Here is a 25674-nt window from a genome sequence, read left to right as displayed (position 1 = left end):
AACTGGTTTCCTGTTCGAACTAGAATTACGTTACATTGATTTGATTCAGATATTCTTGGTGAGCAAATAAGAAAGTACGTTTACGTAAGGCTTTGTTTTGTGTCATTATATTAAGGCCGAGATTTGTGGGCTTACATTAAAGCGTTTGAAGACAATTAACGAAATTGGTATGTTATATTTCGTCGTCAGTTAAACAAACAAACATAATGTTTTGGTTTTAATTGGCAATAGAATATTATTTTGTTTTTTTTTTCATGGATTGTAACACAGACTCAATAATAAAAAAATAAAACAAAAGCTTATATTAATAATGGAATTGTTGTTAGACTATATGTAGTTCCGTAATCCGTATTTATGTATCATGCCATTTTAACTCTTAATTTCTTAATGGATCCCAATGCTTTTATCTAGCAACTAATGCGCTAATTCATAAGTAGACGGTTTAATTAAGATCAGAAGAAGTAAGATTTGATTAGCGTAATATTAGTATACTATTATGCTACTGTAATATACATATTTTAATATATTGATAAGTAAATTATTTTTAATATTGTCAATTGCTCAATCTGAAATCAGAATATACAATTTAAAATTAAAAATAAAACAATGTTATAGCAATTCGGACCAAAAATAGACAGATTCCATTTTAACGTCAAATATAGTTTTAATTCAAGCTTTCTACAGACACGACCTACCACTGGATACAATGTATGTTTTCGTGACTCATACATAATCAACGAAATCTTGTATTTATCGTTACTTGTAAAGCACTTAACCAAATCAGGTGAGACACATTGCATCAAAGGATAATAATCTTTATTCTTATCGGAATAACGCTTATACTCCTTTGAATTGTAAATACGTTTTTGGCATATCTATGGAGCAATAAAAGTTCAAATTTAACATTTTAGGTAAAAGAAACTCTGTGTACTACGTGTTAAAGTTGATTTTGCATCGTTTCAAATTTAGAATATTGCATGACATTTGTTTATGTATATCATAGGTCACAAATACTGCATTTCAATGATAGTAAGCGTTTTAATATAAAACAAATAAAATAGGTATCCTTTCAAACAAACGCTAATTTTGACGGCTTGTCTTCCACCTAACCATAAACTATAACCGCACTAGCTACTCTACATTAAACTCCTGAATTTATTCTACCTATCTATCTAGACTGTGATGTGTGTGATCTAGATTTCTTCTATCTTCTATCTATCTATTGAGCTGAGATGGCCCGTGCATCTTAACCGATGATTGCGAGTTCAAACCCAGGCAAGCACCACTATATATGTGTGCTTAATTTGTGTTTATAATTCATCTTGTGATCGGCGGTGTGTGTCTTTGCATGTGTCTAATTTCATCGAAATTCTACCACATGTGCATTCCACCAACCCGCATTGGAACAGCGTGGTGGAATATGTTCCAAACCCTCTCCTTAATGAGATTGGAGGCCTTATCCCAGCAGTGGGAAATTTACAGGCTGTTACTTTACTTTTATCTATCTAGACAAAATGTTTAGTAATGCCCTATCATAAGGAATAACTACTATTTACGCCTCAATTTAAGCTTGTATTAGTATTGGGACAGAATCCATACTGAGACTTTTTAAATCTCTAGGCGGCCCGTAACCCATTGCGCTATTGTATTGGTGCATAATGTTAGCGATGTTGAAAATGATTCCATTAGTTTTAACGGGCTCGAGTTAAATTACATTGACAGTGTAGAAGCGAGGAAGAATGCTGTATCGGATAGCAAAATCAAAATATACTTTATTCAAGTAGGCTTTTATGAGTAGTTTTAAATCGTCATTTCACATATATATTTAGTGAAGAAAAAGAGAAAGAAACTCAGTAGCTATTACTGATTCTTTTCCTTTAAAATATAAGTCTCTAGAATAGTTGTTTTCTTGAAGATTTGACACTTTTGACAAATTGATAAAATAGCTTGCTGTTTCAGTCAGAACAATGCACCTTTATTCCTAAATAGTTATTGCAAAAATACAATTAAACACATCAACGCTTTTGTTGCGTCAGACGTGACGATCTAATTTCCCACGGACGTAAAGCAATTCTTTGTAATAAAGAACGAGTTTTATGTTAATTTTAAGATAACTTAAGTACAGAAATCTTTCTCTAAGTAAACATATTTTTTTTTAAAATAAATATGAGACAACATCACATACATTACTCTGATACCAATGTAAGTAGCTAAAGAACTTGTGTTATGGAAAATCAGAAATAACGACGTTACCACAAACACCCAAACCCAAGACAACATAGAAAGCTAATGATAATCTACATTGACTCGGTCGGGAATCGAACTCGATACCTCGGAGTGGGGCGTAACCATGGAAACCGGTGTACACACAACTCGACTGAGGTCGTCGATATATTTCTTTTAAGCTTATTTATTACAAAATAAAACGTAGGTATCCGTAACCCAGGGGGCAAGAGCCTTCTTTTTCTCGTTGGAAAATCGTGGAAGAGCCTTTTCCCAACTTTATGATCTGCTTTACTTATTTATACTGTGGCTTTTAATAAATATTAGTGTTGCTAGTTCAAAAAAATTAGAAGAAAATGAACGAAATTCCTTTCGCATATAGTGCATATATACGATGTATTAAAGAAAAGACGAATGATATAGACTTAATAACTTTTAGAAATGATAAAGTTATTATCAAACTAATTTTTAAACAATAGCAACAATTTAATTGAAACAATGTGATATCAAAATGTAATACTGTTTAAACTATTTTTTTAATATAAGGTTTTGCTATGTGCAACTATATAAAATAAAAAGAGCCAAAGACAGTAAAATGTCTGGAGACTTAACCATTTTCCTTTACGAAACGATTTCAAGTTCACTCTTATGCAAGAGACATTAAAAACTATTATTCTATAAATCGTGTATATTATATATGTCATATTGATTATGATCAAATATCAACTATTAAGCGTTCTCTAACACGTAGTTAATCAGGAAACGTTAATGCATCAAACCGACCACCCACTGTTCATCATTCAGTGACAATAACTCGGCGATATTGGCTTTCTTTACAACCTTTTTAGCCTAGAAAAAACTCGTTCAAATCACATTACATAATAACTGGATCACAATCGAGGCCAACCGACTCTTAACACTGTACAATTACAACTCCAATTACAAAACGCACTATGGCAATTTAATATTTATCAACATACATTAAGAGCTATAATCCTGAGAACGATTTTATTACGTGATAACATTATGTACGGACAACCCAATCATTGTGTCTTTATTCGAAAACATGTCAGGGGTTTTAGGGTCTAATGTGTGATGATATAGAAGCGATAATCGTATGTATATAAAATAGTATTGTAGAATATTATTGTTGATAAATAACTATTGATCTACATAACTCGTCATCCTTAGACGACTTCCGGTCGTAAAGGAATGTGTATCAATCTATCAACAGTCATTGAAATTATTTTTGCACAAAAATATAATGTTAAATTAATACGATGACATTTTAAATCATAATTCGTTTTGCTTCTGTTATTTGGATTAGAATAACGAGAAGTAACTCCATGGAGTTCTTTATTCAAGTCTTCATATCTCAGATACCAATAATGTTCTACTATCAAACATACTATGTATTGAAGCGTCATTTTCTTAGTAAATAAATGTTTGTATGTACATTGCTACACCATTCGTCCGATTGTGATGAAACTGTATTGAGCGGTTCTGCGTACGCTTCGGTCGCTGGCACAACAATATTATGTATGTTTGTCAATAAAGGCGCTCTATATAGTTTATTCAACGTCTGAAGTAGCTAGTTTAATATAAATGATATTTAATATAAAGCACATATGATCTATAGCTTATTCCAAACGAAGAAGATATGAAAATAAAAAACTTAAAATTTACGTATAACATGCAATTTGTAAATAGTTCAACAATATTTTGTACTAGTAATAGTTGTTGAGCTTATTTATAATACTTAAATTATTATATTCACTTTAATTTTACTTCCAAAATTTCGGTAACAGTTGCGTCGAAATTCAAAACTTTTTTCGCAAATCCATACTCTAATGAATTACAGATTACCAAAGTTTTCGATCAATTATATCTTGTCAATTCAATGTTTAATGCTGTTTATTTGGCTGTTGTTCTCTTGTGGTTGGAAGTTACTATAAATCCTATACTTAATAAGAATAAGCTTTTACATAAAAATCAACAAGTATTACTTACATGCTTTTTATCTTGTATATATAATTGTATCGAATAAAATGTTTTTTTTTTCTATTTGTATATTTTTTACAAATGATTTCAGTACGTGCTTAAATATATCAGCTTCAATTCTTAAAATAAATTAACTAATAAACACAAGTGTTAATAACACTATTAAGGCTCAATAATTCAAAATCGAAATACGATCGATAATTCGTTACAATATTAATATTTAAATAGAAACATTTACATTTTAACCACAACAAAAATTAAGTTAAAATTGCAAAAAAATTATAATATTAAAATTGTTTATAGTGTTATATAAATAAAATGGCCATAAAACATAGACGTATAAAGGATCGCTAGATAACATTATGTTAATGACGAGAAAGGTTGTAAGGTACTGTTGACCGCAACCAAGGTTTTCGAGTTGTGACATTCGAGCGAATTCACACCGATACGGATGTACAGTCAGAATAACAAAAGGTTCGTCACCTTAAGATCTATTTTCGTGTGCTCAGTATGAGCGACAATCTGCTTTATCGATTAACAATTACATATTTCGTCACAATTATTTGATGTTTAGGTTCAAAAGGTACTCAGAGTTTAAGGCTTGATAAAGGAATGTATTTGATAACTGACGAAAGTTTTCTTACTCTGACTGTACAGTCGGGGAAAGAAGAAGTCTGCTCACTAGTAGCGATAAGCTGCTTTACCGATCGAGAATACATGACACTGACAGACATATTTTGACAATTCATTAAAAGATATATCTAATTTAAATTTGTTATGACTAATTACGCCATTAAAAAGATTTCATCTTAATATAAAACTAGACGTAGTCAGACGATGTTACACCATTTTGAACCAAGTTACCATTTTATGCAGGTTTAATTTTATATGCAGTTGTCAATTTAGTGATTTAGTTACAAAAGGTACTAAGAGTTTAGGACCTGATAAAGGAATTAATTTCAAAACTGACGAATGTTTTCTTGCTCTGACTGTACATCAAACCGATACTAAACTTGTTCTTAAACGCATAAATGATGTAAACATAAAAATAGTAAAAAAATGCCAAACGTTTCAAAGGCTAATCGTTGCCTACGGCTGAATATATTTATTTTAAATAGATTGAAGTTAATTTATTGGCATTTGTGTATCATTGAAAATTTTTGATGTATTTTGTCGAGGACACGAAAAAAAATCCTATCCTGTCCTACTTATATCATCACGATTGATTTCATTGTGTAGCAATAATTTAATGAATCAAGCACACAACCAGGATTTTGGTACATAATACTTAATTACTGTTTCATGAGTGTTATATAGAGAGAGATAAAAGATCGGGAGATCTCGTTCTTCCGTACTGCCCCCTACGGACTATAATGATATCTTTAGATATATCTTAAGATTATTTGTCCCTGTCCTATGTTATTAACTATTGTGTCTTTATGAACAGGGAATCTACTAAATATGTTTTCATAATTATTTTTTGTATTGTTACAGATTCACGAGCACATGACGACAGAGGAGCTCAGGAACGTCTTCCACGTAGACCACCACAGTAACGTACCACAGTACCACTTGGTACACCTAACCCACCACCTCTCCAGGCGGAACATCCCCACATCACACTCATCGAATTCACATTCACTAAACTCCGGGAAAATACCCCATGAAAAGATCTCAAAATCTACCAAGTCTAACAGTCAACCATCGCTGCTCAACGATGAGATGTTCATAAAAGCGAAGAATTACATAAAAGACGTGGATATTATTGGAGATTTAAATAACACAGTGAGTGTGCAGTTCAATGTGACAAATTCTAGTGAAGTTAGTGATAGTGTAAGTGATGGTGATAGCGAGCATCCAGTGGAAGACCAAGAGGAGGACGTGCACAAAATCGAGCTGGAGGCGTTCGGGAGACTACTGAAACTGGTGCTGAAGAAACAAGAGGGATTGGTGAAGAAGGATGGATTGAGGATGTGGCGTGTGCTGACCAATGATTCGCAGCCGCATGGAGTGGATTATGAGGAAATGAATGCGGTAAGTTTGAAGAAACCTACTTTTATTGTTTTTTTTTTTTTATAAACGTGGTAAGCTTAACTTACTCTGTGAAATAGATATTTATTAGAAGAACAACAACAATAACAACAGCCTTTAAATTTTTCACTGCTGGGTTAAGACATTTTTTTGAAGAGAAGGTTTGGAACATTTTCTAAAACGCTGTTCCAATGCGGGTTTGTGGAATACACATGTTTCACAATTTATATAATATTAGACACATGCAGGTTTCCTCACGACGTTCATTATAGCAAATAAGAAACAAAACATATTACTAGAACAGATAAGAAATATTGTTCGATGTTAATGTTTACGAAACAAGAAAGTCTCAGACGAGACGTACGAAATCATTTCACTTTTAATTGCTTTAGAAAATTTGTTTCCCATATACTTATAATTAACCCATATACTACACAGTCAATAGAGAAAAGGGAAATTGACCATGAAAAACTAGAAACGACGACGACGATTGAATATTATACAACTGATACGGGAACGATACAGAAAGCAAATTTCTACTATTCAAATGAACTGAAAACGAATGTAGTTACTATGTTCATAGCAATAGATACTAAATTCGTTTAAACAATTTATCCTTTGTTGTATGTTGTTCCCTTTGTTCTTGTGGCATGCAAAAAATTCGCTCATCTAACGTAAGGTGAAAGCGTTACGTCTTCCCACGGAGGCTTATCTAATGATGTTAAGTGAAGTCAGGTGATAACTTTGAGAAATTAAAACGTTGCTTGCATTGTGTAATTATGGTGGAATAATTATGTTTTTATTATAATAGGCGATTATGCGTTTAGAGGTTAATTTTCAATGGGTATTTAATTTGTACCGGCTATTGATACTTTGATAACGGCTATTTATAATAAGCGATATTTACTTCGATGCATATTGATATAATTATGATTAAAGGGTAACTCTATTGAGATTTTTCTTTGAGATTATGATAAGCAAATTAAAAACTAGATTCTTTTTTAATAATTGATAAAATTTTTTTGCTTATTGCTTATGGTAACTTCTTATGGGGGTAACAGCTTCGTAACGTAACGCGTTACGTCCACGGTCCAGTCTTTCTAGCTTCCCTTTATCATACGCATACGACAGCGATTAGTTTAAGTTTTCACTTCTGACAGGCGATACGCATACGTATTTTTCTGTATAAATGTCTTTCTTTTTATCTTCTTCTTGTATTTAGGAAGCTTTACATCGTCTACTGTTAATCAATAAACTGTTTAAATTCCAAAGGTACTAATATAAATCAGTGAGTTTATAAGCAAAATATAGTCACATTTCGTTTTTATCGTTTTAATTTGATTGAAGACTTTTCCAATAATACAAATTGTTGTCGGTTAGGTAGATCGACTGAAATCATAATGGATTTATTTAGTTTCAAACTGCTTATTTATACAAAAACATCGCGTACCAACTGAGTTATGTAATGTAATTTACATTGTAAACCCATTCGTCGTTTAGCGAATTTGACTTGAGGATTTATACATTACTGGAATAGGCAATCCAAATATTTTAATGTGGACTAATGTTATTGTACTTATTACTTGTTGATTTCAGTAATTATTATTACTATTTAAATAACTATTTAATATTATGTAATTAATCAGAGAGACTATTGGATATATTAAAATGTCTTTCACGTTAAAAATAAAAATACTTTATTTGAGTAGGCTTTTAGCAGTTTTGAATCGTTATTTAACTACTTTTTTTATAGTAAGTGAAGTTATCATGTTTGGAAAGTACATTCTAACGAGAAGAACCGTCAAGAAACTCAGTAGTTACTCTTTTTCAACATTAGTAGATAGATTTGTTATCACGATGATAATGCCCTCTTTGTCCGAAGACCACAAAATAATCATCGATTAGCAAATTGCATAGGAGATATAAAACACAAATGTGGACTCACAGGCACAGCAGCAGCAAGAGATCTCTCCCATACGCCATCTTGCAACAATCAGACTCGACAAAATCGTTCGCATGCAGTGTCGCATTTAACCTTAGCGCTTAAATTTTGTATGAAATGATGTGCAGATTCGATACACAATATTGTTCAATAAATCAAATGACTGTTATGGATGATACAACAAATCCTTTCGATAATGCATGATTCGAGATATTTTTTATCTTTTTACTTCGAAAATTGTCTAAAAAAATACCGTCCCTGACACTAGCCCCAACTGCTCCTAGTGTTCGCTTTAAGTTACAAGTATATTCATGCACGTACCTATACGTACGCTAAACCATTCTAAAGATAAAAAAACTCATATCACGTGTAGATATCTCATAAAATAACATATGTTTTATTAGAAAAGGAAATCGCATGCACAAATATCAAGTACATTGACCAGACTTGTCAATAAATCATTAAAAACGCTAATCAAATTTGACTTTTCGAATACTTAGACAAATGTAATTAATACATGAATAAATTGAAATGATCACGTTTTATAAATACCACGTGATTTGTGTTATCATTTATTGCCATTTTTTTATAATTCGTTTTATATTACATTTTATAATCTATTTTGTAAATCTATCGAGGAAAACTTTTGGCACGTTTTATTTATTTCATTAACATATATGAGTGTTTTGTTTATTTACTTAAATACTAGCCTTTGCACGCTACTCCATACTTATATTATTATTAGATCATATAATGTAAATTTTATTTTTGTTTTTCACCCTTTAGTTAGTCTTTGGCTGTTTCATTTGTGGCATAACATGTTAAACCGTTGCTTTAAAAAAATGTTAATCTGTATATTAAATTTCAAAACGTTAAACTTTAATAATAATAGTTTTAATAATATGTTTATTGGTATTCCATTTTAGAAACTACATCTGTGGTAGGTCTTAGTTATTTATAAATTCTATTAAATAACATTAATTTGCATTCTCGTTGACGGACGAAGTGCGTAGTTAGTTTTGTTACGAGTATGTTTGGAATTTTGACCAATTCAATAAATCTTTGTGGAGAATTTTAGCGACTCACTCACACATACATATGTATAATTCATAAGTTTACCTTTAATTGTGAAAGATATTTCGTCGCTGTCAATATACAAGGAAGTGATAACGATCTAGATAACAATTATTTAAATTAATTAGAAACGGCTGTTTGACTTGCGATCATTGCACGTGTTTGAATCTACAGCATACCAAAAATGTATACAGCGATATATTCCGTCATATCCGCTTTAATAAATACTTCAGCGATCATAAATATCGATACAAAATAAATAAATTTGCATTATATATCTGTGATTTTAAAGTTTTCCCCTACTGAGTTAACAAAATGATAGTTATTTAATTTTTGTCTATCTGTTTAAAAAACCTGATAATAATTACAAATTTAAAGTGAATAATTGAATAGCTGTGGTAATTATTCTCAACTACGTATTCAAATAAAGGTTTAGGGATAGAGGTCGTAACATTAAAGCAGCCTGATAAGGAAACATCAGATTTACTCTGAAAAACGTTCACTTGTGAATATTCATTTCTATATGCCAATAACCAACATTGGATCCAATACCAATGACTTAATTTGTCAATTTTGTTTTATTTCATTAGACTGGACGTTAAGACGAAGAAAGAAAAAATAAACTCTTATAGATTGGCACACTTTCATTCAAATCTAATCAAATGAAAATATACTTTATTTAAGCAGGCTTTTACAGCACTTTTCAATTGTCATTTAACAGCTCTATGAAGTGAAGCTACCACCGGTTAATAGAAAATAAATCCCATTAAAATTTGTTAATCCCTTCTGGAGCTAGAATTAAACCGCTTTGATGTAGACGACCGTTGACAGAACTAGCCTCCCCCCCCCCCCCCCCCCCTTTAACGCCTCGAGTGTTAATGACGTTCGTGAATAGCATATTATGTCTAATGGCGCATACACACGTCGCAACTTGTCGTTGCTATGGGTTGAATATAATTTTGTATCTGTGCAATAACCATTAATTTTATTTATTTATTTATCACGAGGAAGTTCTCGTCCAAGTAATTATTCGTTATCAGGTAATATAAACTGATATTTTTATTTTTAATGAATATTATATTCAATTAATTCGCATAAGATGTTTTCTACAAATGCAATCTGGTTTTTTAATTATCAGTCACAGAATATAAAGTATTCTATTTGATTTTGACTGATTATGGTTACGCGACCTAGCCTTGAACTTACTGAATTATTAAAATATTACCATCCATAAATTCATAATAAATTATCATATGTCATTTTTTAATCTGTGTTACATAAAACAAAACCATAACAGGGTCGCGTTTATGTATACACTTTTTTTTTTAGTTTAAGATATTTTACATAAAGCTAGAAATGTTATATATTAGTTACATTTCCTGTCTGTACGTATATAGTACTGTTGCCAGATACAAGTATTTCCTGGCTCGTATAATATATACATTTCTTCGGGAAATATATACCCGTTGCTACAAACTCTTAAAAAAGACATTCGCTTGATTGATAACCGATAACAAAATATCAAAGTTTCATAACTAGGCAGCCAACAGTATATAGTTGTATGACACAACTTAGATGTAGCATCGGCAAAATTCGTGAAACCGATCACATCCGCATTAAGTACGCTATCCCAAATTATCAATATTTAGTTCTTATGTGAATATGATCTTTACACAAACGTTATAACTTGTAATATCATATGACCTAATATATTCGTCAATTTGACACGTCGATTTACATGCACTTGTTTTCTCGGGTTGAACTGACGCGAGAATCTATAGCGACGAATAGCGTCAAATGGCATGATAGGGAGCTATTTCTATTGGTTGTATAAATCGGCAGTAATCGGTTGTATTTTCATTTCATTGCATTTTCCGATGCTACATCTAATTTGTGTCGTACTATATATAATTATCATTAATGTTCTAATTTTAAAATTATTTTCTTCTTTGACAATGTTACCATGTACATATTTAAGTTAGTTACAAAGTTGCAGTTAAAATTTAAATAATAACTTTAATAAAATAAAAATACTATAAGGTTAATACAATTTCAAATACATATGTTTAATTATAGAACAACTTTTATTCAACAAACGTAGTAGCGTAGCCTTAACTTTGTGAAACGTGCAGAAATTTTTTCGCCATTTTAACCTTTGCTACCAAGGTCATAAGGTATCATGTAGCATGCGTAGAATTTTTTAATCGCGATCATTTTATTTCAACGATGTTTGTTTGTTTTTTTTTATTATTCAATTAAAAGATGACTTTTTTAAGTTACAAAATAAACGAAAAAAATTACAATTCAAATATACTTTCTGTACGTGTGTGTGTGTGTGTTTTTTTATACGTAACTCAATTATACATCACATCACTAACGATTAATAATTTGTTATTAATTATAAATATTTTCTTATACTCTTATCCTTAATTAAGTCGTAAGATTTAATTCCGGGATAGGACATCCGAATGATAGTTTTCCTGACCTACTTCCGGTCTAATCGAATTTAACACCGTCAGGCGAACTTACCTAATATCCGGATGCCACGAGCGCCTTGCGTATCATGGTCATTGGTCAAATCTAGTGTATTGAGGCACCCAGAACGTCTCGTAAAAAAATATTTTGGGACAGTGTAGATCACCAGGTATTGGTTGCATTCGGACGCTTCTTGGGTGAGTTGAAAGAGTAAAGTATTGTTTACACACACATTTATTCAATACTAGCGAACGCCCGGCTTCCCACGAATGCAATGCAGATACTCAATATACTACAGAATTTCAAACAGCGTTCACAGTTTGTCAGTCATTACACAATACAAAGCTACGTGATACGTCATCACCTTAGAAACTCAAATTATCTGAGTTTTCTATTATATTGTGCATTTAAATGTGGTAGGGCTTTGTGCAAGCCCGTCTGGGTAGGTACCACCCACTCATCAGTTATGCTACCGCCAAATAACAGTACTCAGTATTGTTGTGTTCCGGTTTGAAGGGTGAGTGAGCCAGTGTAACTACAGGCACAAGGGACATAACATCCTAGTTCCCAAGGTTGGTGGCACATTGACGATGTAAGGAATAGTTAATATTTCTTACAGCGCCATTGTCTATGGGTGATGGTGTCCCTTTTCTATCAGGTGCCCCATATGCTCGTCTGCCGACCTATACCATAAAAATAAAATCAATCTACCTCTCTTAAGAATGGTTGTCAAAGCCGCAAGCGGTTAGTGCGTCATCTTTACTAACTTCTTTTTCCCGTGTATTAATAACATCCGATATCCCAATAATAAATTGTCATATTTATTATAAGTACGATTCCTATTTCTACACGTGTATAGTTATTAGTAATATTTATATAATAAACAATAATAAAAAACATTAAATATCACAACGTGACTCGAAATGGTTCGTCTGTTGATTGGTTTATGGACTGTGATGGGAAAATAAACTGACAATGTTTTATAACGATATAATAATTTATTCGATATGATTGCATCCTAGCTTATAAACAATATGAAGATTGTATTGTATAACGGCTAAATATATTTTTTATTTACTCATAACGATCTTTGATTTGATTAATTTGTTTAAAATATTACTGCTTTATAAGAATTTGTGACAAGCCCATTTTAATAGGTTATTAGGGAAATTTCATATAACATGACTACATGCACAAGGGTCATAACAACTTAACTCTATCAAGTAGCCCCTTTGCCCGTCCGCCTTACAAACACTATTAAAAAAAACTGCGCTCTTATGTCATAGTATTCTAGTCTTATGTCAAACAATGTTGTCTATCATATTCGTCAGTACTAAACAGCGAGACGCTTGTTTTTATATTTCGAACTCCAATAACTACACTTTTCTATTTACAATAACTATAATTTGAATTTTGGAATATCTAAAACTCCAAAAATCCCATCCAATGATTACGTAAAAAAATCCATATTCCAAATTTAAGCTTCCTAATCTATATACAAAGATCCGACGATCCGATCAGTTTAGTCATCAAATCAAATTATTCAAGTAAACTTCACAAAGAAGCGTTTTTGAATCGTCAACAATTAAATACTACCACCGTTTCGGAAAGCAGCTTCTAGCGAGAAGAAACGGCAAGAAACTCGCATACTCGCATATCATACAAAAGATATTACAAGTATAGAATATTAGAACAGAATTTTATAAGGTTCTCGAACTCAAACACGATCGTGAAATGTCATGAAAGTGATAAGCGATGTTGACTTTAATTATTATGACATTTCAAGGCGACACGCATCAGAATAGCGATCGATTTGTCACGTGATCAAATTGAACTCTTGTGTAAAGTAATTTAAACGAAAGCCAGGTTCGAAAGCTGTTATTAAACAATTTTAATTGCTTGAGCGTGTGACCTCTTGAAGCAAGTATTTAATATATTAAGATTAACTCATGAAACCTCATCAATGCTTATAAACATTAGCATCTTGTGAAGTTTTGACCATATCTTCCATAACCAATGCGTCACTACTCTTGGAATTCAGATGTTACGTCACCAACACATTCTCCCTTCAATCCGGAAAACAACAATACTAAGTATTGCTGCATTGGTAGAATATATGATGATGGGGTGGTACCTATCAGACCGGCTCAAAAAAGCCCTATTACCAAGTATTATTTCTTACAATAAACAGGACTTTGATAAAAGGCCATTTAAAAAAAATCCTTTCGACAATTGTACTTCTCTCTAACAAAATCAAATAAATTTTACTCAAATAAACTTTACAATGAAGCGTTTTTGAATCGTCGTCAATTTAATACTATTTTCCGTTTTGGAACGAAGCCTCTAGCAAGCAGAAACGGCAAGAAACTAGCAGAAGAAGAATTATAGAAGCTCTTACCATTGTGTTTTACGATCCCTGATATGGTCTGTGAGCACACTAATTGAATCATCGTTCTTTTATGCTGGAAGTGTTAAGGTTTATGACTGTCTTGATTATAGGAAACAATAACCGGTCAATACGGATAAAGTCGCGAGAATTAGATAGTTCGAAAATTCACGTTATACAAATATCGTGGCTAGGTATGGTAACGGTCAAAGAGTTAGTGAACGGTTGCATTGGGTTCACAGTTCTCACGACATGACTCATAACAAAGGTGGCTATACGACCCGTTTTGAACGGGACCGTCCCGATTTTCCGTGATATATCACCTTGTCCCGAATTATCACTTCTAGCTAAAACATATAATAATTAATTACTTATGAATTATTACGGGGACGCAAAACAATGTTGTCTATCATGAACAGGACATGTCATAATGTCCGTTTTAAGCCAAAAATAAATCAATATATACTTTATTCAAGTAGGCTTCTTACAGACTATTATATGGAAAGCTAAAACAGGTCCGATCAGCCCTGCCTTAAGAACAACAAGTGCCAGAGTGTTCTGGAGAAATACACCCAAAAAAGATTTTTAAGGAATCGTCTAAGAAGCTTCAGCAATGTTCTATTACTTGATTGTCATTGGTGAGGCGTCCCTGATGCGCGACAACAAGTTTATTTTAAAAAAATAAAAAAAGAGTCTATTTAGTTGTCGATTATAGCGAGAATAATTGGCAAAGAATTCGGTAACTATTTTTCTCGCAAGTTAAATTAGTCACGAATACATATCATGCCTGAATATGAACAAATATCAACTCCACGCTTCTTTATCATCTACTATTAATAGTAGATGATAAACTCTTCTAAAAAAGCGTGAAGATTAAGATAATCTTGTATAGAGTTATATTCTTTTTTTAAAGGATTAATTTAATATTATGTATTTCAAAATTAATCATTTTTGCGAAATTTAATGTACAAAATGGTCACATACCAAGCTCGGCTTGAATTCGGGAAAGGTGCATTGTTGTCAGCCTTCGGAACTGGTGTTGCAATTCCTACTTCCGTGATCGAAATGGCTTTCAATTAAATATATTTTCATATCTTAAACCGATATTATCAACATTCTGATTGAAGTTTTGGTTTTATCTATATTTGATCTATTTAGTTCCGGATTCTTTCTTTAGGTATTCTTATTATATATAATTTTATTAATGACAGATCAATTTTTTTTTGGGAAAAAGCTTAGATATTAAACCTTACCTACAGCCGATCCAAAAAGATATTTGAATAAATATAAATAAACAACTTTGATCAGGAATTGTCATGATGGTTATGGATTCGTTAAAAAATAGCGAATTGAATTTTTGCGAACTACTGTTTGATCTTGATAGAAAAATAATTTGGCTATATATATATATATATATATATATATAATAGTGAGTGGGTAAGCGTTTAATATTCTTAATAAAGATATTTAAGTCAATCACTGTTTGTTGTACATAATATAGAAGAATTTTTAGTAAATATAAACAAATACTTAAAGAAATAAAATATATATCAAGTTTGGAATGTGTATTTTTTTTTCGTTATCTGTAATCTATGTAGCGTAAACACTAGCAGAGTATACCTAAATCCGCCATTTTGTGACATAGTTTTAAGGAAATTTAAAAAAAATTTGAATTCCCTTGCGTTGTAATAATTTTAAAGAGACATTTTCATTCGTTTCACCACTTTTCCTCAATAAGCTGTGTAAGGTTCGATGCATCGCATCATACAATCCAATTTAATGGAATTTCTACATTGTAACAATGCAGCCTTCGTTTGTTGCTTCCGTTGATTGTTGTATACATTGAGGTATGTATAATATATTGTTGACCTCGCATTCTCTGTTTTAGTTCAGAGGTTAACAGAACTTACTGGACATGTGAGATTAATTTTTAGTTGATGTGTTGGTCGGATCTGACGTCATTAGGAAAAATATATTCTTTCCACCCACTCACCAGTTATTCTACCGCCAAATAACAGTACTCAGTATTGTTGTGTTCCGGTTTGAAGGGTGAGTGGGCCAGTGTAACTACAGGCACAAGGGACATAACATCTTAGTTCCCAAGGTTGGTGGCACATTGACGATGTAAGGATTAGTTAATATTTCTTACAGCGTCATTGTCTAAGGGTGATGGTGACCACTTACCATCAGGTGGCCCATATGCTCGTCCGCCAACCTATTCCATAAAATACAAAAAAAAAAAAAAAACGTTTTGTGAAATCAGTTTTCGTGTCTTTTTTAATTGGAATTTACTAATTTAAACTTGAACTATATTTGTTTTTATATAAAAATATATTTCAATGTTAAATGAAATAATAAATACTAATTGATACTTAAAATAAGAATTAGTAAGTAGAAAAATGCCAAATATGGTTCTAAAGTCTATGTCTAAAACTTTACTTATTCAAATTTTTATTCAAATTTATTTTTATTCCATACAAAAATAGTCTTTACAAGCAGTTACATGGTTGAACTACGATAAAAGTCTCAATGTATCATAACATAGTCATCAAAAGAAACACAGATCAAGTACTATCTATCCTAGCTAGGCTAATTAAATAACCTGTGTCAAGGGTAAACATAATTTACTTATTCAATAGTCATTTGTAAACTAAATACACTAAAATATCCTACAGATTCAATGTATTCGTAACTTTAATAAAAACAGGAAAGAAAAAGATTTGACATTTCTTTTTTTTTTTTAATTCCAAATATATAAAGCCTGTCACACACGAGGGACGCTGCAAATTAATACATCAAAATTATCTTTGAAATATTTAACATTTATACGTAATTAACGGTCACCTTTATAAAAAAACACATGAAGCTGATCAAAATTCTCATCACACACCTTGCTGTCTAATTAGCGATGCAAGTGGAGCAAAGTAACAATGAATGCCCCACGAGGCGTTATTACTTTGAATTTTCTCAGCCTTGACCAGTTTTGATTTAATGTTGTCTTAAATTTTCGCGATGATTACACATTTAAATAAAACTATTTATAACGGATGAATCGCGTATATTAATTATTTTTAAACATCCCGACGTTTCGAGCACTTTGCAGTGTTCGTGGTCACGATATGTCTGCCCGTGACCACGAACACTGCAAAGTGCTCGAAACGTCGGGATGTTTAAAAATAATTAATATACGCGATTCATCCGTTATAAATAGTTCAGTTTTGATTTGATGTAGGTGTGGCTTATTACCACCTGGGTGAGACAAATTGTTTTGTATTGATTTTATTCCTAAGCAGCCTTAAGTAACTTAGTAAGATTTGATGATAAAGGTGCCATGTGTAGGTGGTATCATATAATTTTATAGAAACTTATAATGACGTGTCTTTACTTAAATGAAAATAAAAACGTTTGCGTTCTAAATATAAAGATTAATTTTCTTTGGACAAACACTAATAATCTCTGTGAACGAGGTAATATAAAACAAAGTCACTTCCCGCTGTCTGTATGCTTAGGTCTTTAAAACAACGCATTTTTTTTATTGCGGTTTTCATCAAATTAAAATTAAATTAAATTAAACAGATTAAATCAAGAGGAAGGTTATATATGTATAATAGAGAAGAAATGGCCTGGACACAGTTTTCCAAGTTGGATAACAAATAGAAATTTGCTTTTTAATATAACTTTATACACACCCTTACAACCAGTTCCCGCGTGAAGCCTATATACGCCAATTATTTAGGATAATTAAACCATTATGAACAAAAATTATATATATATATTAATCTTAAACTAAATTCACGCAAAATTTCTTCCTTTTACGTCTTTCTAACGTTTTTTATTTCGAACTGATGCTAGATTTAAGACAATCAATAAACAATTGTAACGCTATATTGAATAAATATTTAAATTTGGAAAATTTATTGAATTTATGATTACAGGAAGGCGAAGAGGACATAGGAGATATCTACCAAGACGATGAAAATGGCGCCGCCCTGCTCATTAGAAGGCATCCGAAACATGGAAAACTTGTGGTGGTAAGTGTATTAATTTATAAAACAATTTTGTTAAATATTTGACATAAAAATGTAGACTACACAGTCTATATTTTTATGTCAAATATCAGATATAGCAATGTATAATTATATATAATAGTAGGTACGTACCTTAACGTACATGTTTCAGGACAGTCAAATACTAAATTCAATCAAATTTGGTTCAGTGGCTAGCGCTTGAAACAGCAAAGACAGGAACTTGTAACAATAGACAGAGTATATATAATAATAGTATAAATTCTATATGATTAACTAAAAAGAAATAATACATGAATGAAGCTTACAGAACTAGAAACAAATATTATTTATGGAAAATAGTTTCGTAGTCATTTTACTTCTGTCATCAAAGTTATTACAATATTGTTCAAACATGATTAAATTTTTTTGACTTTCAAACTTGACATTAAAATTTTCTGTATAATCTAGAAAATCAGTGACCTCATTATATATAAGGATAGTTACGTGTTCTTTTACTGTTTTTTTGTGTATAGATTTATTTTCGTTTCGGATCAAGCCGCTCTTTAAACATTTGACAAATGATTTAATTTAATTGAATATATGATAAAATAGTTGTTAGTTTTTCTAAGGGAAACACCCATAATAATTAATATTGTTGTCTAATTAGTATTTTAATTATTTTATAACGGATATAATCCAGCACGCAATATATACCAACTATTACTAATTAATTAATACGTTGGTAAAGAAATAAAAATTAAACTAATCGAGTTCATTGACCTCGCTCATTTAATTTATTCTATTTAATGGTATTTATAATTGATTAAACACTTTTATTTTATGTGTCATTTATTTCGATATAATTTCGATAAATTTTTTCGGTAAGAAATTTTATATTACTATCATTTCACTGTCACTACATATTATAAAACAAAGTCTCCTGCCCGGTTCTGTCTATCTGTTCGCGATTAACTCCAAAACTATAGAACGAATTTTCATGCGGTTTTCACGAATATATAGAGGGATTCATAAGTAAGGTTTAGGTATATATTTTTTAACGTTTTTGAGTAATTACGTTGAAATAGAACGACAATTGTTATACATGTCGGAAAAAGCAACAAAAAATATATACATTAAAGGTAATAATATAAAAAAAAGCTTATGTCCACCAGTGCAAAGCTGGGACGTAAATATATAAGTTTTTTACTTGACTAGCTTTATATGAAAATGTTTTACTAATTTTACATAGAGACGTGAAAGAAGTATTCGTTTTCTAATTTAAAGATGCACTCGATATTGTATTACACTCTTTAATATTCTACATTCACACAAATGTTTCATAGTGTTCCAAAACTATTCAACGAATTATTATGAAAAGAACATTGTAACGCCAGCAAAGGCTTTGACCAAGAAAAAAACAAGATTTCTTCTTTGTATTTGTCTTGCAATGAGTTGGTCTAACTGTGTAAGTTTTCTTACTCTGGACGGTATAATTATGATAATTAGTACGTTTTTGAAAAGACACAAACGTGTCTTGAACTTCAAATCCATATAAATATAAGATTTTTTTTAATAAATAGAGTTAAACAGTCTTATATTATTTAGTGGTATCTATATATAATATAATTATTTAGAATACATTTATTATAATAATGTTTGACGTTTTTCCAAACACAAACACATACAATCTTTGTTTAGTACGAAGAACTGTTGTTTGGTGGTAGAATATCTGATGAATGGGTGGTACCTACCCAGACGGACTTGCACAAAGCCCTACCAACAAGACTATTATATTACGACCTGACTTCGATCGAAACGCAACTAGATCGTCTAATTCATAATTTGTAGAATGATAACTAAAGCCTCTTACTCATTAGTTAAGATTTTGTATTGTTTTCCAGTAAGTATTGTTGTGTACGTAATTTGGTATAATGAGGAAAAGCTCTATTATTATGTCAAATTAAGACGAAAAATCGTTAAAACGATAAAAATATATGTTAATTATATGAAGAGCCTGTCAACGCGTCACTTAAACCGGAAAACATAATATTTATTGCCAGTAATAAAATTGACGTGTTATTTAAAAAAATATGTTTTATTTAATATTGTTAACTACGTTTTTTTTTATGATTTTACTAATTTGAGAATTGTGTTAGCTAAATGAAACTCGTGATAGGGCCATAGAACATGTGCATCTTAACAGAATGTTTAGGTTTAGAGCCTAGAAGAACTAGGGCTTTCATTTGATTACTGCGCCATCGAAGAGCTGAGATGGTCCTGTGGTTAGAAGACGTGCATCTTAACCGATAATTGCGGGTTCAAACCCAGGCAAGCACCACTGTATATTCTTAATTTTTGTTTATAATTTATCTCGTGCTCGGCGGTGAAGGAAAACATCGTGAGGAAACCTGCACGTGTTTAATTTCTTCGAAATTCTGCCACATGTGTATTCCACCAACCCGCATTGGAACAGCGTGGTGGAATATGTTCCAAACCCTCTCCTTAATGGAAGAGAAGGCCTTATCCCAGCAGTGGGAAATTTGCAGGCTGTTACTTTACTTTTACTGCGCCATAAATATTACTACCTCATCTAGTGTAAGTGGTCATAATGAAAATATACTGCTACCACCATGCGAAGTGCCTTTATAGGTTTATAAAATAATCGTTCAAAATGATAAGTTTATTTTGATTATTAACCGTCGTCTGATGAGGGTCTAACCTAACACTCAACGATGATAAACACTCATAACGAAGATGCAACTTGATACACAAAAAAAAAAATATATATGTATTTTTATTTAATTTTTGTACAGGATATACATAGCCAAAGATATTACTCGCCTAACTACAGATGCAGTTTGTAGGCGTTACATATGTATAGTCACCGTGCTGTATCAAATTTTATCGTATTATATATTCTGACATCTTTGTAGTATTCGATGAAGTCTCTAAAATCGTATACTTTCAGATAAATGTTTTGATCTAGTAGTGTATAGTACGACACAACTTGGATGTAGCATCGGCAAAATTCGTAAAACGGATCACATCCGATTTAAGTACGCCATCCCAAATTATCAATATTTATTTCTTATGTGAATATGATCTTTACACAAACGTAATAACGTGTAATAACGTGTATATGACCTAATACATTCGTCAATTTAACAAGTCGATTTGCTTTCTCGGGTTGAACTGCCGCGAGAATCTATACCGACGAATTGAGGGAGCTATTTCTATTGGTTGTGTAAATTGGCAGTAATCAGTTTTACGAATTTTGTCGATGCTACATCTAAGTGGTGTCGTACTATACAATTATAGTGGGCCAGTGTAAGCATCTTAAATAATCATAATCATGCATTAAAATTATTATCATGTTAATTTTTATCACCGAAAATAACCTCTTTGCCAGATTGTCCTCCATTTATAAATTAAAAAATAAAAAGTCGTTTGACAGAAGTTTGACATAAACTATAATTGTTTTTTTTTAAATATAATTGAGTATGTGATATTCGTTCAGTCTCCAAAACAGGATGTAGGTACTTAGTAAATATTTTGAGCACGTGTCAAAGTCATAATATCATACGTGTCAGATTATACGAGATTTAGTGATGTGGGTTATCCCGGATCGTGTCTGGGGGATAAAAAAATCGATTTTAAATAATGAAATGAAAATCATGACGGGATTATGTAAACCAATTACGGTATTAGTGATCGATATTGTTAAGTCATAGACTCGATTAACATTGTTTAATTTTCTATTCGATTTTGTTATCGATATAACAATATGCTTAATAGAATATATTATATAACCGTGACTATTAGTATTTAGGGTGACTTTTTATTAATATGTATTACTAATACTATATAGAACTTAGTATGAGGAAGGTATTGAGCATGGATGTGGATGGATATAGAGGTAGAGGACGGCAAAAGAACGATGGATGGATTGTGTGAAAGATGATATGGTTAGAAAGAATGTTACTGGAGATGACGTCAGACAGAGAAGTATGGAAGGAGAAGACTTCTTAGTACACGTGATAGAACTCAAAGTGATCTAGATACTTATAAATAAAAAGTCGTAAGTGCCATTTGGTAATGATATGTCACAACTAAAGGTAAGTAGAAAAAGAAAATGAAGTCTGGCATAAGTGATGTCCAAGTTAATTATAATAAAAATGCGGAAGTAAATCTGTCTCGTCAGTTGCGCTGTCGCTGCCGAATTACTGAACCGATTTTGATTAAATTTTGCTATGAAGCGAGCTAGAACTTCTAGGAAAGATAGCTGCTTTATTATAATATAATACTTAATCAATAACTCTTAAAACGCGAGCAAAGCCCCGGACAACAGGTAATATTTAATAAACTATCAATATAAAAATGTGTGTATATCAATATCTAAAATATAATTAAGTAATGTTATACCATACGTAATATTTTTTTTAATATTACAAATGCAACCGTCTCAACAGATTAAGGAAAAAAAATATAGAAGTAAACCTCTTTGGTTTAAACCGATTATACTCAAACCTTACATATAGAAATTGTATATTCAAATTCGACCTTGAAATAACCTCTGAATAAGGAGTTTTAAGATTACTCTATTTTAGCCACTGAGATGATAGACATACGTTGCTCGAATATTATATTCGGGCACTAATGCATATTTTTGTAGCAGGAAATGAACGACATCCAATAAAATGGTCGTAAAATGTTATTTCCATAGAATGGAAAACTATTCGTAGAAATATATCTAGTTTTTATTGTAAGAAACTCTTGATAAAAATAAGGACATAGTTTGGATATATTTAAATCAGAATTCAACCTGTAATACAATAAATGATGTTAAGTAATAAATTATTTTTATGTTCTATTTTTTTTAATAAGAAGCAGCATGTTTCCTTTTGTTTCATAGTATTTTAATTTACTATTTAAATCAAATTTTATACTATTACTTAATATACCACAAATTTGCATTGGAACGACGTTGTGGAATATGTTACTGTTACTGTACTATACTTACTATGTATTTGTCTGGGTCCGCCGTTTCTTTATCGCGTGACCACGTGGACATCTAAAGCTTATGATCAAAATGTCAGACATTCCAACAAATAAATGTCTCTGAGTTAATTTCAATGAATTCTCAGTAAAATATGGAGCAGTTATAGTATGTATTGTAATTGTAATTAATTTATATCATCAACGATTTATTCATTAGTAGTTGCCCTGACTTTGACTGCTTTTCAGTCGTTACGTATAAAAGTAATAGCCTATCTAATATCTTAGGGGTTTCAAGGTTGCCTCTTGCAAAGTACCATCAAATTCGGTTCAGTGATTTGATTTTAAAATAGTAACAAACAGACAGACAGATTAACTTACACATTTATAATTAATAATATCAGTAAAGATAATTTATCTTATTTTGGCTAATAATCAATCATTAACTCATTCAAATAAATAAATATTCATATAGTTATTTGGAACAATTTCGACATGAATATTTTTAAAGTTAAATAATGTTGTGTATAAATGCTTCCAAACAGCGAACTATAAACATCGACTGACAAAAGAAACGCAAGTAGTCTAAGGCCGATTGCAACAGAAGCTAACAATCGGCGGGAAAATCTAACAAATTGTTGTCTTACAACTATACACAACTATTATTACATGGAACTACTACTATTCGTATTTCAATAGCCTAAAAATACGATAGTATTTTGTTTTTAATGTCCTTGTCCAGTAAAATTTGGATGTACATTTTATTATTAAAGAGTTAATTATGTTAATCTGACTTTAACTATATTTTTAAAAACTGATAATTTTTATACGATTTAAAGTAATATTAAAACCTTTTTGGTAATGGCATTCTTTGTATAAGTGTAAAGTTTAATGTGCTACGTATTTAATGCATCATTCAATAATAATAAAAATAAGAAATGAACAATTTCGACGATGTTGATGAATGACGCAAGTTCTCAAGTTCGTTCATTCGTTCATAAATCCCGGATGTATTGTAATTCTCATGATAAATGTTACAGTTTGATATTAAGAACTTTAACATTTTTTAGTGACATTTATCTTTAAGGGAATATAATTTTATTGATGTTACAAAAAAAAAACAACAGCCTGTAAATTCCCACTGCTGGGCTAAAGGCCTCCTCTCCCTTTGAGGAGAAGGTTTGGAACATATTCCACCACGCTGTTCCAATGCGGGTTGGTGTAATACACATGTGGCAGAATTTCTATGAAATTTGTCACATGCAGGTTTTCTCACGATTTTTTCCTTCACCGCTGAGCACGAGATGAATTATAAAGACAAATTAAGCACATGAATCAGCTGTGCATGCCTGGGTTTGAACCGGCAATCATCGATTAAGATGCACGCGTTTTAATCTTGATGTTAATTTTTTCTGATTATTGTCAACAGGAGGGTTCAATCGGTCACGATCTAGTGATACGTCCGATTCCAGACACCATGGCCGTCCAAGATGATGAGATGTTCATGGACCCGACCAGCATGACCGACATGGTTTCTATAGACACTGGTCTTCCTATTGGTGAGTTAATCTATATTTCCACATTTATGTACTACTACGAGACTACGAGATTAACCCGCTGCCACAGCCGCGCGAAATTTATAAAACACAAACTTCCAAACTCTGTTCGATCCCTTGGGAAGGAACTAAGTTATCTTTATTCATTTTCGATTGGAGTAGGGATTTAATCGTTTTCGTGAATCAAAATATACTTTATTCAAGTAGGCTTTTACAAGCACTCTTGAATTTTCATTTAACAAACTATATTAAGTGAAGCTACCTCCGTGTCAGAATGTAAATTCTACCAAAAAGATCCGGCAAGAAACTCAGTAGTTTTTTTTTTCGTTTAATAATCAAGTTTACGTTTTTATTCTGTATTCTTTTGTTACGATAATTTTGCTTAATTAGATGAGATTTTGGTCATTAACATGATTATTATTTTATAGATGTAGGTAATTTATACATGGCACATTTAAATGACTCGTTGGTTCAGTGGCTACATGACTGTATTCTCGAGGTCACATGCTCAAATCCGGAATTGGGCGGTATTTTCTCAAATTACAATCTATCGTCTTCTAGAAAGCACCAACTTTTTAGTACTGCGTTTTAACTTTGGATACCTCGTTCGATTTTTATCCGCTACCGATTTGATTATCAAAGAATATTGCTTCCTGATAATGATCTTATATCTAAGCTAACATAAAAACAAGTGAAAGATAGTTTAGATAGCATTACTGGCCTGTTCTGACCTGATCTGTTCAAAGCAGTGGCGTAGCTATCGTAGGGCCAGGTGGTGCAGTGCACCAGGGCCCCGGAGTTCAGGGGCCCTCTAAACTAAACCTTAAGATTCTGTAGCTAGAAAATTACGACCCTGCGCACAAGATTTCGTATTTAGTATCTGTAATTTTAAAGGGTAATTGTAGTTAAAATGGGATGGGAAAGAGGGGGTGAGGGCCCGATTCTTTTTCTATGCACCAGGGCCCTTCCTCACCAAGCTACGCA

General features: G+C 31.7%; 1 protein-coding gene across 6 annotated transcripts in view; it reads left to right on the top strand.

Annotated features, from left to right (window-relative positions):
* The window catches only part of LOC124539958, a 140465-nt gene that overhangs the window by 96246 nt on the left and 18545 nt on the right, over positions 1-25674 (top strand). For all 6 annotated transcript variants that reach the window (XM_047117327.1, XM_047117326.1, XM_047117329.1 and 3 more), the window contains 3 exons: positions 5719-6258; positions 18068-18163; positions 24564-24693. In XM_047117327.1, coding sequence (XP_046973283.1) covers positions 5719-6258; positions 18068-18163; positions 24564-24693 — 766 coding nt within the window. The remainder of the gene's footprint in view (positions 1-5718; positions 6259-18067; positions 18164-24563; positions 24694-25674) is intronic.

This window comes from Vanessa cardui, chromosome 24 (assembly GCF_905220365.1).
Source record: "Vanessa cardui chromosome 24, ilVanCard2.1, whole genome shotgun sequence".
Classification (NCBI taxonomy): domain Eukaryota; kingdom Metazoa; phylum Arthropoda; class Insecta; order Lepidoptera; family Nymphalidae; genus Vanessa; species Vanessa cardui.
This window is presented reverse-complemented; position numbering and strand designations above follow the sequence as displayed.